The sequence below is a fragment of the Vombatus ursinus genome, unplaced genomic scaffold (genome assembly GCF_900497805.2).
Source record: "Vombatus ursinus unplaced genomic scaffold, bare-nosed wombat genome assembly UNPS02010284.1, whole genome shotgun sequence".
In the NCBI taxonomy this organism is placed as follows: Eukaryota; Metazoa; Chordata; class Mammalia; order Diprotodontia; family Vombatidae; genus Vombatus; species Vombatus ursinus.
Window position 1 is genome coordinate 8,388,539 of NW_020950062.1, and position 14,051 is coordinate 8,402,589.

Genomic DNA, 14,051 nt, shown 5'->3' on the forward strand with positions numbered 1-14,051 from the left:
ATATTTTATTTAATCATAATTATTTATGCTCACTTTTATTCCTTGCTTCATTCTTTCCCTAACCACTGTTGTTACAGTCTTAATATTTTTTGGATGTGACTTTTATATACAGGTAGCCTCTATTGGTAGTGTATTGTGGTAGATTATGTAAAGTACAGGTCTAAATCTGTTTTCTGCCAGTCTTATCCGATTTTTCTAGGAAATATGGATTGAATTTCAAAAAGTGATTTATTGTTGAAGTCCTTTTCAGCCAACCTGCATTCTAGTAAATATGACTGTTCATAAAAACACATGGGCTGTTTAGCTACATTTAAAGAAATAACAACTATACCAGTATTTCCATTCCTTGGGGTATGAACTTGGTAGAGTAAGCTGGTAAAAACCAAAGTAACAAAAATCTAATATGGAATAAATTTTTCAAAGCTTTCTGCATAATCTTTGAGGGAACATTTTAAAGCACTATTTAAAGACAAAATTGAAACAAAATTCATTTTAAAAATATGATTATTCTAGGCTTCTTATATGAAATTGACAATTCATGGTATGAGTTTGACAGATCATTCTTAGAGGTTATGCCAACAGGAACAAGATTATTTGCTTTTCATTTAGCCAAACTGCTTTGTTTCTTCAGGGGCCTCAGTTCACAAGCATCTATCTAGGATAGTTACAGGTTGATTTCTTTAAATATACATACAATTACAGTTAATCTTGTCCTCTACTGAATTAAGAATTATATTCTAGCATCCCTTCTTTTTTGCTTCTTATTTTCATCCTTTGAGAGAAGGAAGGTTCAAAGAAAGGACCAAGTGAATTTTTATTTTAAAGAATCAAATGATTCTTCCTGATGCTATATCATTAGTGAATGCATAGTAGTCTTAGGCTGTGTCTATACTGAATAATAAAGAATAGGAATAAAAATAATTCCATGTAGCATCATCCCAGAAGACAACATCTGGTTGGCTTCTTGCAGTTTGGGATTTCTTGCTGAGACTCTTCCAACTGACAACAGTTAAACCTCAGAAGAATGTGGTGACTATATTTTAGCAAACATTACTATGTAAGATGGTGTGCCAGTGGGAGTAGGAATGAAACAAAGTATAAGAAGTTCAGAACAATTTACCTTATTGGCCAACTTACTTAATGGCCTTTTGTGACATCTTCACATAGTTTATGGAAGTATCTTTGTTTATATAACCAAGCTTCTGGAAAAAGGAAAATATTTAGTAAAATTTCAAATCTGGTCATTAGTATACGGTCAGTACAGAAAATTCAGAAGTGCTTGAAGTGTTAGCCATTTTATTCTATAAAGTTTCCAAATAAAAAGTCCCCCTTTCCTCTAGTTTCCTCTTATTATTGAGGACTAATAAACCTTCAGGAAAAACTTGAGCCCCTTTAGCACAACTGGGAAACCTTTCTTTCGGGATCATTGACCTTCAAAAGAGAAAGGAGTCCAGAAAGGTAAGTTAAAAAAGTAACTTGCATTAGTTAGCTTTTTCTTTTGAGAGAAATATGTAATATTCCATTTGCCTTCTTTTTACATGGTCAACATGGAACAATGCTAGCAAATAAAATTCTTAATTTCTATATTATTCACAGTTAAAAGGACAGAGGAAGAAAGAAATGTAGACAGACAGTAAAATGTGTGCTTCAGGGTAAAGCAAGTTTTCGAGTGAAAAGATAGAGGTTTGTTTCCTAGTTCTGCTACTTACTACTATGTGACCTTGGGCAGATCACTTCACTCTGAGCCCCTGTTTCTTATGTGAACGTGTTGTTTTAGATGGTTCCTTCCAGCCCTATGATCCTAATATTGATAGAAGACCTACACAGACAGACAGCCTTTCATTGAGGTAACATCCCCATCTTGTGGTTTCTATGGACATTGCCATTAAAGGCCTAAAGCTGTATTGCATTTTTGTAACTAAAAATCTTCCAAGGAAAGTATCATGCTGATCAGTGTTGCCTTTCTGTCCTCTAATAGAACTTTCCACCCTTATCCCACAAACTTGTGGTTGAAATCCCCTACTCTCAATAGCCTTATTCTCATACTGCCTCTTGTGGGAGGTAAAGAGTCTCCATTCCTTCCACTAGGACTGGGGTGGGAGGGAAGAAAGGAGTATTTACTCCTCCATCACCTACCTACCTTCCCCAAACCTCAAATGAGAGAGGAGCTGTTGGCCTTCTTTCTGCTACCCAAGACCTGGTTGGCCCGTGCTGTGACTGAGAAGGATGTCTGTCAAGTTATATTTCTGAATACTTTTCCATAGATTTCACCATAGGAAAAAAGAGTGTCTTAATAAACATTTCTAACAAGTAATCTGTTCTAAACTTGTAAATTACATTTCTAGTTAATAGATTTAAATGAATACTGTAACTTTTCAATGTTAGAAGGACCTACAGGGTATTTCCTTCATCACTTAGGTCAATCAAGCTCAAGTTTAGGATTTGGTCAGCCCTATTAGGGAGTTGTCTGATGCCATACAGTTAAGAATCATAGGGGAGATTTCAGCCCAGGTCTCCTAATTCAGACCTTTAACTGACATTGTGCCTCTACCAAACAACACAAAACGCATACTGTCAAGAAGAAGGTACTATAAAGAAGAGGGTGCCAGCCCTTGTAGGTGCTATGGAGTTATCTGTCACTACTATGGCCAAAATATAATTTGTTACCTTCTACATGCTTCTCACCCTCTCCCTGTGGGTTGTGCCACCCCCCCCAAATTTCAATCCAAGATAAAGGTTAGTAACTGAATAGCTAATTGATAGTTGAATAGTTATTTGGTATCTAAAGACAGTAATGACAAGTGAAAACCTATTCTCAAACTTAAGGTTGAACTAGACTGTTTTTCTGAGTTACTATGGCTAAAAAAAATATATAATGATCTTATCAGCCTTTTGACTGTTAAGTGCCTTAACTTACTAGCCAGGACATACTCATTATCTCTCTCCCCTTTTTGCACCCCTCTTTCCTTCTCTCCCATCTCATCAGTGTACTCCTCTATATTTATTACATTTTATTACTGCTTCTAATTGTTTTTATCAGTTGAATTCAGTAGCATTGCAATCTACTTATTTTCTTTCAGATAAAAGATTTTGGAACTCTGCAAATACCTGTAAAACTATTTATATGGTTTCTTTTAGGTTGTTTTGAAAATAATTAAACATTACCAAGAAGAAGGACAGGGGAATGAAGTTGTCCAGGGAGTACTTTTGGGTCTGGTGGTAGAAGACAGACTTGAAATCACCAATTGTTTTCCCTTTCCCCAACACACGGAGGATGATGCTGATTTTGATGAAGGTAATGGTGTTTCTTTCATATGCCTTTTCAGTACTCTTAAATTAGCTGACATTTCAGGAACATTCTCTATGACAGAGAATCTTTCTGTTGTAAGAATTGATTTGATGTCACTTTTTTTTGTCAATCTTTTGTTTTTGTAAAAAGCACATGGGTGCTTTGGCTATATACTTTAAAATCTACAGTAAACTTGATTTGGCTTTATTGGCCTTGGCATTTGTGATAATTTGGGAAGGTACTAAATGAAGCTTACTTTTCCATAAAGAAAATGATTTCTAAACACATCATTTACAAGTTTTCCTTGGGATGTTGTTACCTATTTAGGAGAACAATCTGTTTCCTAGTATTTTCGAAGGGCAGTTTTATACTATGACATTATAATTGTTGTGTTTGGGTGGAGGAAGGTAAGTAATTGGGGCATTGATGTATTAATCACAAATCATTCTTATCTATTTATTAAAATATGCTTTTTTATGGCACTGCTTAGTGTCTGTGTTTCAGGTATTTTTCTTTCTCAAACATGTTTAGCAATTCACACTTTACCAATCAAAGATCATTCAGTCCAGAGGTGTAAAACCATGGGGTGAAGGTTGGTGCTGCATACAGGCCCACAACATTCTGGAGGCCAGACCACATTAAAATGTAATTGGGAAATATTTAGCAAAATAAAATACAATAGAACATAGATAATGTTATAAGGTAGTATGTGCCTGTAGGGAATTTCTATTTGGGTTTGACACCACTGATCTAGTCTGTTCCCTTCACGTTTTTGATTTTGTATTCTATAGCTTCCCCCTCCCCTCCAGATCTTCTTCTAGATTCCCTCCTCCCCTTAGCAACTATTATTTTGTGTCTATTGTAACCTTTGAATAATCTGTCGGTCTTTACTATGTTTACTAAATACATACTATGTGCCGTGCACTGTGCTAAGTGTTGCATTCAAAAGTGGTCCAAGGATAGTTCCTACCCTCAAGGAGCTCATAATCTAATGAGGGAGAAATAAATTACTATATACGCTTTATACTAAATAAGTAGGAAATAATGAACAAAGGGTAGCCTCTAGAATTAAGAGAGGTTGGGAAAGACTTCCTGGAGAAGATGGGATTTTAGCTGGGTCTTAAAAGATGCCAAGGAAGTCAGTAGGCAGAGATCATTCCTGTTCTGGGGAGAGATTTGAAGCAGGTAGACCCACCAACGGGCTATTGTAATAGTCTAGGTATGAAATGATGAGAAACTGCATCAGAATATGACAGTATCAGAGGAGAGAAGGGAGTGTATTCCATAGATATGCAAAGGGGAAATTGACAGGCTTTGGCAACTGATTGGATATGGGGGAGGTGAGAGATAGTGAGGAGTCCAGGATGATTCCTGGGTTGTGAGCCTGACGGAGTAGGATGGTGATTCCCTCTACAATAATAGGGAAGGTAGGAAGAGAGGGAAGATTTAGGTGACAGATAAGAGTTTGGTTCCTTCCCCTTCCCTTCTTCCTTTTTTTAAATATCTCAATTACTTTCCTTCCTCTCTAAGAAAAAAAAAATAACTAAGCAAAACTAATCACATATTGACCTAGTCTGATATCTTGTGGGACGTTGCTTAGCCATCTAGGGAAGTGCATTGTCTTAACTGCTATTGGGACAATAATTGGTCATTATTATTTCATTGTTCAGCTTTCTTTTATTCTTTTCATTGACATTTTTATAGTTATGTATATTTGTGTGTTTTAGTTGCATATATTGTTTATATTGCATAATTTCGTAAGTCCTATGTTTTTCGGAGTTCCTCTTATGGCACAGAAATAATACGTTACTCATTGTTTAGCCATTCCATAGTTAGGGCACCAACTTTATTTCTGTCTGTTGCTACCACCAAAAAAAAAATGCTGCAATGACTTTTTAAAAAATATAATATGGGACCTTTTTTTTCACTTGTTCTCCTTGGAATATGTACTCACCAGTATAACTTTAATAAGAGGATTATACAGTCATCTAGTTCAACTCATTTTACAATGAGGAAATTGAGTATCAGACAGGTGAATTGCTGAAGCCACTTAGAAAGCCCATGCTGAGCTGGAATTTAAATGAAGCTCTTTGACGCCAAATCTAACTTGCCTTTTTTTTTTTTCTTGCACTGAGTCAAAGGGTTTGAACACTTTTTTGAGGGGACATTATCTTGATGTCTTTACAAGCTGTGATTATTGTAGAATCTAGGCAGCCAAAAAAGTTAATTTGACCTTGGGCCATTTTATTATGTCTAAGATATTGGAAGTCATAGTCTTCTCTGTAGTTTGCTGGCTAGATGACCTAAGTATTATTTTTCGTGCTAGGTGCCACATTTTAGGAGAAACATCATTGAGGAAGCTGATACTTGTCTAGAAGGAGAGTGACTGATAATGAGGGATTTTGAAAATGTAGTTTATGCAGGTTGGTCGAAGGGACTGTGGGAGCATCTGGTCTAGATACTGAGATAGCCTGGTGTTTGATAGTGCACTGGACTTGGAATCATTAACACCTAGGTTAGAATCTTGTCTCACGTACTTTTTTTTTTTATAATCCTGGGTCAGGGATTCTTTCTTTCAGCCTTATTTGTAAAATGAGATAGTTGGACTCAATGATCTTCAATAGTAATCTTTTTAAGTCTTTTCAGCTCCAGATCCACGTTCTTATAATTTTATAAGAGACTTAAGTGTGTGTTGTGAGTATGGCAAGAACATGATCCCTCCCTTTAAATATTTGAAAATTGTCTTGTGGAAGAAGGATTAGATTTACTCTGTGTGGTTCCAGAGAGGATGAGTAGTATTAATACATGGAAGTATTTACAGAGAAGTCGGCTTCAGCTCAGTATAAGAAAATAGGGATAAAGATTGGGACTAGGTATGTGATTTTTCTGGCAAGGAAGTATTTAATATTTTCAAAGAAAACAGACTACCTCAGAAACAGTTCCTCATCACTGGAGGGAAAACTTGTATCAGGTAGAAGATTGGACTTAGTGACAAATGAGATCCCTTCTCACTCTGATTTTATGATTCTGATTTATGTCTGCCTTTCTGCAAAAGTCCTTCCCATTAGTCTGAATTAGTGTGTTTTATTTTACCTAAAGTTTTTGTTTCTCATTCAGGATTATAATGGAGCTGGCAATTGCAGCTAAAAAATACATATAGATATATATATAGATATATCTATATATTTTTTTTTGGTGGGGAGGGGGTGCAGTCTTAAAATGAACCCAACATGTTCATTTCTCCTGGCATACCTGAAGTTAGGTTTCATAGAACCGTAGAATTTCAGACTTTATAGTGTTCTTTCACTCATTTTAAATTCAGAAATTTTTAAGGAATTTAGTTTAGAGGAGTTGTAGTTTGTCACATTTCCCTATGTCTCTATCCAACATTTTCACAAGCCACTTCTATTTAAATTGTATTTATATGAGGAAGCAAACATGTTACTCAAAGGGACATGATGTCTTAGGGGGAAAGAAGAACCATATCTGTATATAATTTATTTCAGCTTTGCCCTCACTTCTGTTTGTAAGATGTAATCCTAGTCAATTTTCATAGGTATCAGTGACTATCTAGATACTCATATTTTATATACCTACAAAATTATAATTATCTATAATGTGAATGTATCTCATCATTAGATAGATGGTATATAAGCTTCTTGAGCTCATGAATTAATTTGTTTTTTGTGTATCCCCAGACCTTAGCAGAGAGTTTACCATGTGCACGGTACCGTGTTAGGCTTCAGGGATGTACATCAAAACTAAACAGTTCATGTTTTTTAATTGAATTATGTTTCAGATTCACTAAAGAAGCTTATGTGACTATTGTTGTGACCAGAAACTTGAATTTTCTGAGAATTGAATCTTAAAGATAGCTAGTTTAAGCTCTCCTCTTATAGATAAGGAAACTGAGGCTTAGGGAGAGAAAATGAAATATTTTATAGAGGATGAAGAATATATTTAAATATAATAGCATTGTATTCTAAAAAGAACATTGGGGTTACTGGTTAAAAATGAAAAATGGATCAAAGGCCTAGGCAGGGTAAGCTAGACCCAGAAACAATTGAACTAAGTCAAGTGTTTCATAAATTCAAGAACACCAGCTAATGAAGTGTATAAAGAAAGGTCTTACACATGAAATAATATTTGTAGAAGCAATTTTTGTAGTAGCAAAGAATTGAAACCAAAGGATGCTCTTTGGGGAATAGCTGAACAAACTATATGATCTCAATATAATGGAATACTTCAGGAAATGAAGAATGATGCAGAGCCAAATGAGCAGAACCAGGAAAACAATTTCAACTATGGACACAAGGGAAAAGTACATTGAGTTTTCCTTTTAAAATGGCTGCCTGAAATGAGGTAGATAACCTAGTTCCTACATCCTATTCTTTCAAAAACCAAAAGATAGCACCATCAGGAATAATAATTAAGAAATCTATTGAGCAGCTGCAGTAAATAACTTCTTCCACCCCAGAATTGTGCAGCATTGGTGAGAAGCTCACAGACAGTAGAAAAGTCAGAATATCCAGCGCTTGTGGTAGCTTCATAGTACATCAGAGACTGACCAAAGATATCAAGAGTAGAAGACTTTCCCTAGGAAATCTTCAAGACAGTTGGAGACCTACAGAACGGATATCAGAAGCAACCTGAAGCAGTAGTGACCAGTTTGGTGAGCCAGCATTCTTAGTAGCGCTCAGACTGGAATATTCTAGACCCTTGAGCTCTTGGGTTGCCTAGCACTCTGTACTGAGATACCATAGAGGGCCCTGAAGACCCAGTGCAATGTACCTCAAAGGTAAGGGCTTGGGGGTATGGGGGTGAGAGTAAGCACAGAAACACAGGTGATCCATGTTGAGATCTATCAGGGCCTACTATTCCACCCAAAAGCAGGAGGTAGAAGGAACCTTTCTCTGGCACAAAATCTCAGTTCAGAAACTAAGGACAAGAGATGGATAAATTGAAGAAAATAACTGAACACTCTAAAGAATTCTTGTAGATCCAGAAATATCTATAATTTCAACTTAATAATTCCTTAATAACTACAACAGGATTCAAAAGAAAAACAGATTTTTTTTTTTTGTAGGAAGTATATAAGAGATGAAGCAAAAGATAAACTAATGAAATAAAAGTTCTGGCAGAAAAGAATTGGAAAGAGAATAAATAGATTAGAAAAGAAAGTGATAAGCTTTGTCCAAGTAAAATAAAAGACTCCTTGCAAATTCAGATAAATCAGACAAATCAAGAAGCAGCAAGAAATAATTAAACAAAGCCAAAAAATTGAAAAAAATAGAAGAAAATTTAAATTATCTGCTTTAAAAAGAACTGACCTTGGAAGCGGGTGAAGGAAAGATAGTTTAAGAATCATTATACTCCCTAAAAACTGATTTGAAGAAAAAAAAACCCACCTAAATACTATGTTTCAAAAAATTGTGACTGAAAACTCCTTATTAGAACCAGAGGGTAAAGTGAAGATAGAATCAACTGATCATGCCCTGAGAGGAGATCCAGAAGGAAAAATCTCAAGAATGTTATAGCCAAAATCCAGAGCTCCATTGTAAAGGAAAAAAATTCAGAAATAGCAGTTCAGATACCAAGGGACCACAGTCAAGATTACACAGGATCTGGCAGGTTCTGATAAACAAGAGGAGGTCCTGTAATGCAAATCGTAAGAGGCAAAAAAGATAATATACTTATAACCAAGAATAACTGAGTATAATCCTGGAGGGGGAAAAATGGGCTTTTAATGGAATATAGAACTTTCAAATGTTTCTGATGGGGGAAAAAAAAGAGTTGAGTAGGAACTTTTGAAGTACAAATGGAAGAGTCAAACGAAACCTGGAAAGGTAAATGTATTTGAGCATTTGGATGGGGTTGTATGTTGTAGTGCTAATATTCCAGTGATGGAGAAGAAACAAATTCTCCTTTATAATCTTGATATCTTCAAATGAGAGGGAATTGAATAAGAAAAATAGAACTTTGAGATATATTATTCTTGGTATGGGAGTATGAAGAAGGAAAAAAGGGAACATAAAAGAGGAATTCACTAATACAAGCAAAGATCAAGAAGGAGGTAATCAAAAAGGAGGATATCTTTTTTTCTTATAATTGGGGGCATGTGAGAATACTAAAGAATCATTGAGAAAAGGGGTAGGGAAGCAGTCATCTGCTGAACTTCACTCTTCTCTGAATCAGACAAAGGAGGCTGTGAACACATAAACACATGCATGCGTGCATGTACCCCTTCCCCCAACGGTGTTAGTGTTAGATGGAAATACATGAAACTCAACAGGGAAAGGGGGTGAATTATGAGAGGGGTGGTGGAGTGGATAGAGTGTCACTCTTAGAGTCAGGAAGACTTGAGTTCAAATATGACCTCAGACTAGCTGTGTGACCCTGGACAAGTCACTTAACCCTGTTTGCCTCAGTTTCCTCATCTCTGAAAAGAGCTAGAGAAGGAAATGGCAAACCACTCCAGTGTCTGCCAAAAAACATCCTAAGTGAGAGTTGGACTGGATTGTTGGAGGAGTTAATAGGAGATTAAAAGAAAAGAAGATAAGATCTCACAATGAGAGAAGTACTTATCACTTGAAGAATGGCTGACTAAATTGTAGCGTTTGAATATAATGAATTATTTTTATACTATAAAAAATGAAGAATCAGGCAAACAACAAGCATTTAAGTGCTTACTAGGTGCCAGGCATTTTACTAAGTGATGGGGCACAGAGAAAAACAAAGGTGGGGCCTGCCTTCAAGTAACTCACATTGAAATCTGGGAGACAATCAAAACAAAACATTCAAAACAAGTATGTACAAAGAACATATATGCAGGATAAATTGAAGATAATCAACAGAAGGAAGGCAGTAGCATTAAGGTGGATCAGGAAAAGTGAGATTTGTAGAAGATGGGATTTTTGTCTGAGCCTTAAAGGAAGCCAGGAGGCTGAGATGAGAAGAAAGTGCATTCTAGGAATGGGGGACAACCAGTGAAAATGCACAGAATTAGGGAGATGATGGAGTGTCTTGTGTTGGGAAAGACAAGAAGGCTTTGGATCCCAGAAATGGTGGGGAGGAGGGTATTTCTATGAGCAAATAAAATGTAAGAAGACTTGTAAAAGTAGCAGGGGGCCAAGTTATAATGAGTCTGAAAGTCAGAGTATTTTATATCCTAGAAGTAACAAGAAGCCACTAGAGTTAATTGATTGGAGGGAAGAAGGGGTGGAGAACAGAACCGGGAGAAATTTACTTGGATGGATCTGTATATTTTTAGAAAGATCACTTGTGACAGTTGAATGGAGAATGAGTAGATTGGGTGGAGTAGTAGGTAGTAGTGGATAGAGACTTAAGGCAGAAAGACTAACCAGCAGACTATTCCAGTAGTCTAAGTGTGGTGATGAGGGTTACACCAGGATGGAGGAGAGAAGGGGCTGTAGACAGATATAATGAAGGTAAAATGGTTAAGATTTGGTAACACATTGGATATGGGATGAAGGTGAGAGAGTGAGGAGTTGAGAATGACGCCTAGGTTTCAATCCTGGGTGATGGTGAGTATGGTGGTACCCTTTACAATAATAAGGAAGTTTTGAAGTTGGAATAGTTGGTATGGAAAGATAATGATTGCAGTTTTGGAAATACTCTTTTTTAATGTTTAATTCAAAATTAAAAATAAGTAAAAAGAACATTGAAAGGTTTGTTATGGGAATTCTTATGAATGCAAGTCTATATAAAAGAGTACTAATGGTGAGCCATTTTATCTGAGAGGCAGTCGGGTATGGATGGGCAATGAGGTTTATGTTTGAAGAAATGAGTGATGTGATTTGTTTTACTTGACAGAGAAGAAGGTCCTAAGGTGGAGAGAGTCAGTGGGAAGTGACAAGGATGTCATAAAGCATCATTAAAATATATATTTTTAAAAGAACACTTGATTCAGAATCAGGCTGTACCATTAACTACCCTTGTGATTTTAGCCAAGCTAATTGAATCTCTTCAAGTCTCAGTTTCTGTATCAATAACATGTGATGATAATACCTGGCCCACCCTACTGTATTAGGGCTGTTGGAAAGATAATTTGAAATAATGTTTATGAAAACACCTTGAACAGTACAGAACCTTGTATGACTGGGGATTGTTTTTTTTTGGTTTATTTTTGAAGTTTAAATTTTTGTGTTTTGGTTACTGATACAATACACACATAATCAGACCCAGAGGTTGATATGTTAACTATACTTGTTTTGCCACTTAGTCTTACACAAGAATAACTGTGTCTTGCCTTATTTCGTTTAAGGCTTTTACCTGTCTTTTCCCTGTCTTCTGAAGTAGATGAAAAGTTGCTGGAAGGTAGAAGAACTAGATTGCATTTATTTATTTAGAACTTTTTTTAGAGGTTTATCTGCTAGGTCAGTAGATATTGAAAGTTCATGGTACATATGAGCAAATGGGAAAATTTGATTGAAGAACTGAATTTTGAGGTTCGGTGCCTCTTAAAGAATTCAGTCTATATACAGCATATATTCATTTTAATGTCACCATAGTTTTATAGATAATGAAATTGAAGCACAGATAGGTTAAAGTCACATCCAGGCTCAACAGAAATCATAAATAGAAGAGCCAAGGTTTGAACTCAAGTTCTTGGAATCCAGATTTTTTTTTTTGATTTGTATTTATAAATTCAGAGCATATCTGTTTTTTTCTGACATTTGAACTTCCTTAATTTTTGCTGAGTAGTTTATTAGCTGGAAAATGAAATTTTAGTTGTTTATTTTCATTTAGCATATCCTTTTATTTTTTTAAACAAAAGTTTACTGATGCCTTACTTTTAATGCTATATTACCAATACTGCTTCTTCCTCATAGAACTCTTCCTTTTATATTAAAAAAAATTAATTAAATTTCTTTGACGTTTTACATAAAACCTTTTTCAAAATGCCTCTGCCCTCTCCCCCTCCTAGAAAACCATCTTGTACGACAAAAAAAAAAAAAAAAATTTAAAAAGGGGGAAAACAGTCCAGTGAAACCAGCTAACTCATTGAAAAAGTTTGTTCACCGTTCTATCCAGTGTTCTACATCTATAGTCCCTCACTTCTACAAAGGGGTGTGTGTTGCAGCTTGTGTCTTTGGGGACTGGTTCAGTCATGGTAATTTCACAGTATTCATTGTTATTGTTTTGCAGTTCTTTGTATTTTTATTGTTGCCATGTATACCATTTCACTAGTTCTGCTTATTTCACTTTGCATCATTTCACTTAAGTATTCCTGGTGTTTTTCTTTGTTTGTATTCATCATTTCTTACATCATTTCTTTTGCATTCATGTACCATAACTTGCTTAGCCTTCTCCATTTGATCAATAACTACTTTCTGCCAGTTCTTTGCTACTTATGTAAAGTGCTTTTTCATATTTTACTGTATATGGGGCCTTTTGATTATTTACGTCCTTTTAGGAATGTGCCTAGCATTGGGATCTCAGTTAACGTTATGGACATTTTTGTTATTTTCTTAGCTTAATTCCAGGACCCTATTACTGTAGAGGGCGATCCCATCCTCTCAGTCTTTCAAGCTCACAACCTAGGAGTCATCCTGGATTCCTCACTGTCTCTTGCTCCCCATATCCATCTGTTGCCAAGGCCTGTCCAGGTTACCTTTGTAACATCTCTTGAATATGTCCCCTTTTCTCCTCTGATACTGCCACTACTATAGTGCAGGTCCTCATCAACTCTCACATGCTTGCGGGTGGTTTCTGATATACCTTCCATTCAGCCACCAATGTAATTTTCCTAAAGCTCAAGTCTGACCATGTGGCACTCCTTTACTCAATAAACTCCAGTGGTTCCCTGACATTTATAGGATCAAGTACAACATCTTCTGTTCGGCATTCAAAGCCCTTCATAACCTAGCCCTTTTTATCTTTCCATTCTTCTTACACCTTATTTCCAACCACATATTCACCAATGCAGTGACGCTGACCTCCTGGCTGTTTTAGGAACAAGACCCTCCATCTGTAGGTTGTAGGCAGGGCATTTTCTCTGCCAGTCCTGGAATCACTCTCCTCATCTCTGACTACTACCCTCTCTGGCTTCCTTTAAGTCCTAACTAAAATCCAATCTTCTTCAAGTAATCTTTCCCAACCCCTCTCAATTCTAGTACCTTCTCTCTATTATTTATTTCCTATTTATATTGTATATAATTTGTTTATATTTGTTTTTGCGTTGTCTCCCCTATTAGATTGTGAGCTTCTTGAGGGCAGTGACTGTCTTTTGCCTCTTTTTATATATACCCAGTGCTTAGGGCATACAGTAGATACTTAATAAATATTTGGCTGACTGATTCCAGGAACCTTTCCTTTAGCAAAGAAGAATATGCCATTCCCAAAGTCTACCACTTCACTGTGAAGAGGAGGCAAATGTTTTACTATTGGTGCTCTTGAACCAATAGCATTTGTTGTGTTTAATTTGAATTCTCATAGCTTTTAGCATTGTTTACTTTATTATCATTATTGTATGTGTTCCTTCCTGTATCGATTTATATAAATCTGGGGTATTTTAAATACTCTTTCTTGACAGCTTCTTTTGGATTAAAAATTAGATTCATATGTAATTAGTTTTACAGTTCTAATTATTCACATTAACAATGATTTTATGTTGTATCTCTACATTTAATGTGCAGAGATTACCCAAATGAAGTTTTTTGCTTAACAGAATATGGACATTGGGTATTGTACTTTTTATAGTTTCACTGAGAAAAGTCAGAAGTAGATTCTTTTGTTTTTT

At 35.8% G+C, this 14,051-nt stretch overlaps 1 protein-coding gene across 1 annotated transcript in view; it reads left to right on the forward strand.

Moving 5' to 3' along the window:
- Positions 1-14,051, forward strand: part of EIF3H (eukaryotic translation initiation factor 3 subunit H) — a 116,827-nt gene that overhangs the window by 30,717 nt on the left and 72,059 nt on the right. The window contains exon 2 of the mRNA XM_027853989.1: positions 3,139-3,295. Coding sequence (XP_027709790.1) covers positions 3,139-3,295 — 157 coding nt within the window. The remainder of the gene's footprint in view (positions 1-3,138; positions 3,296-14,051) is intronic.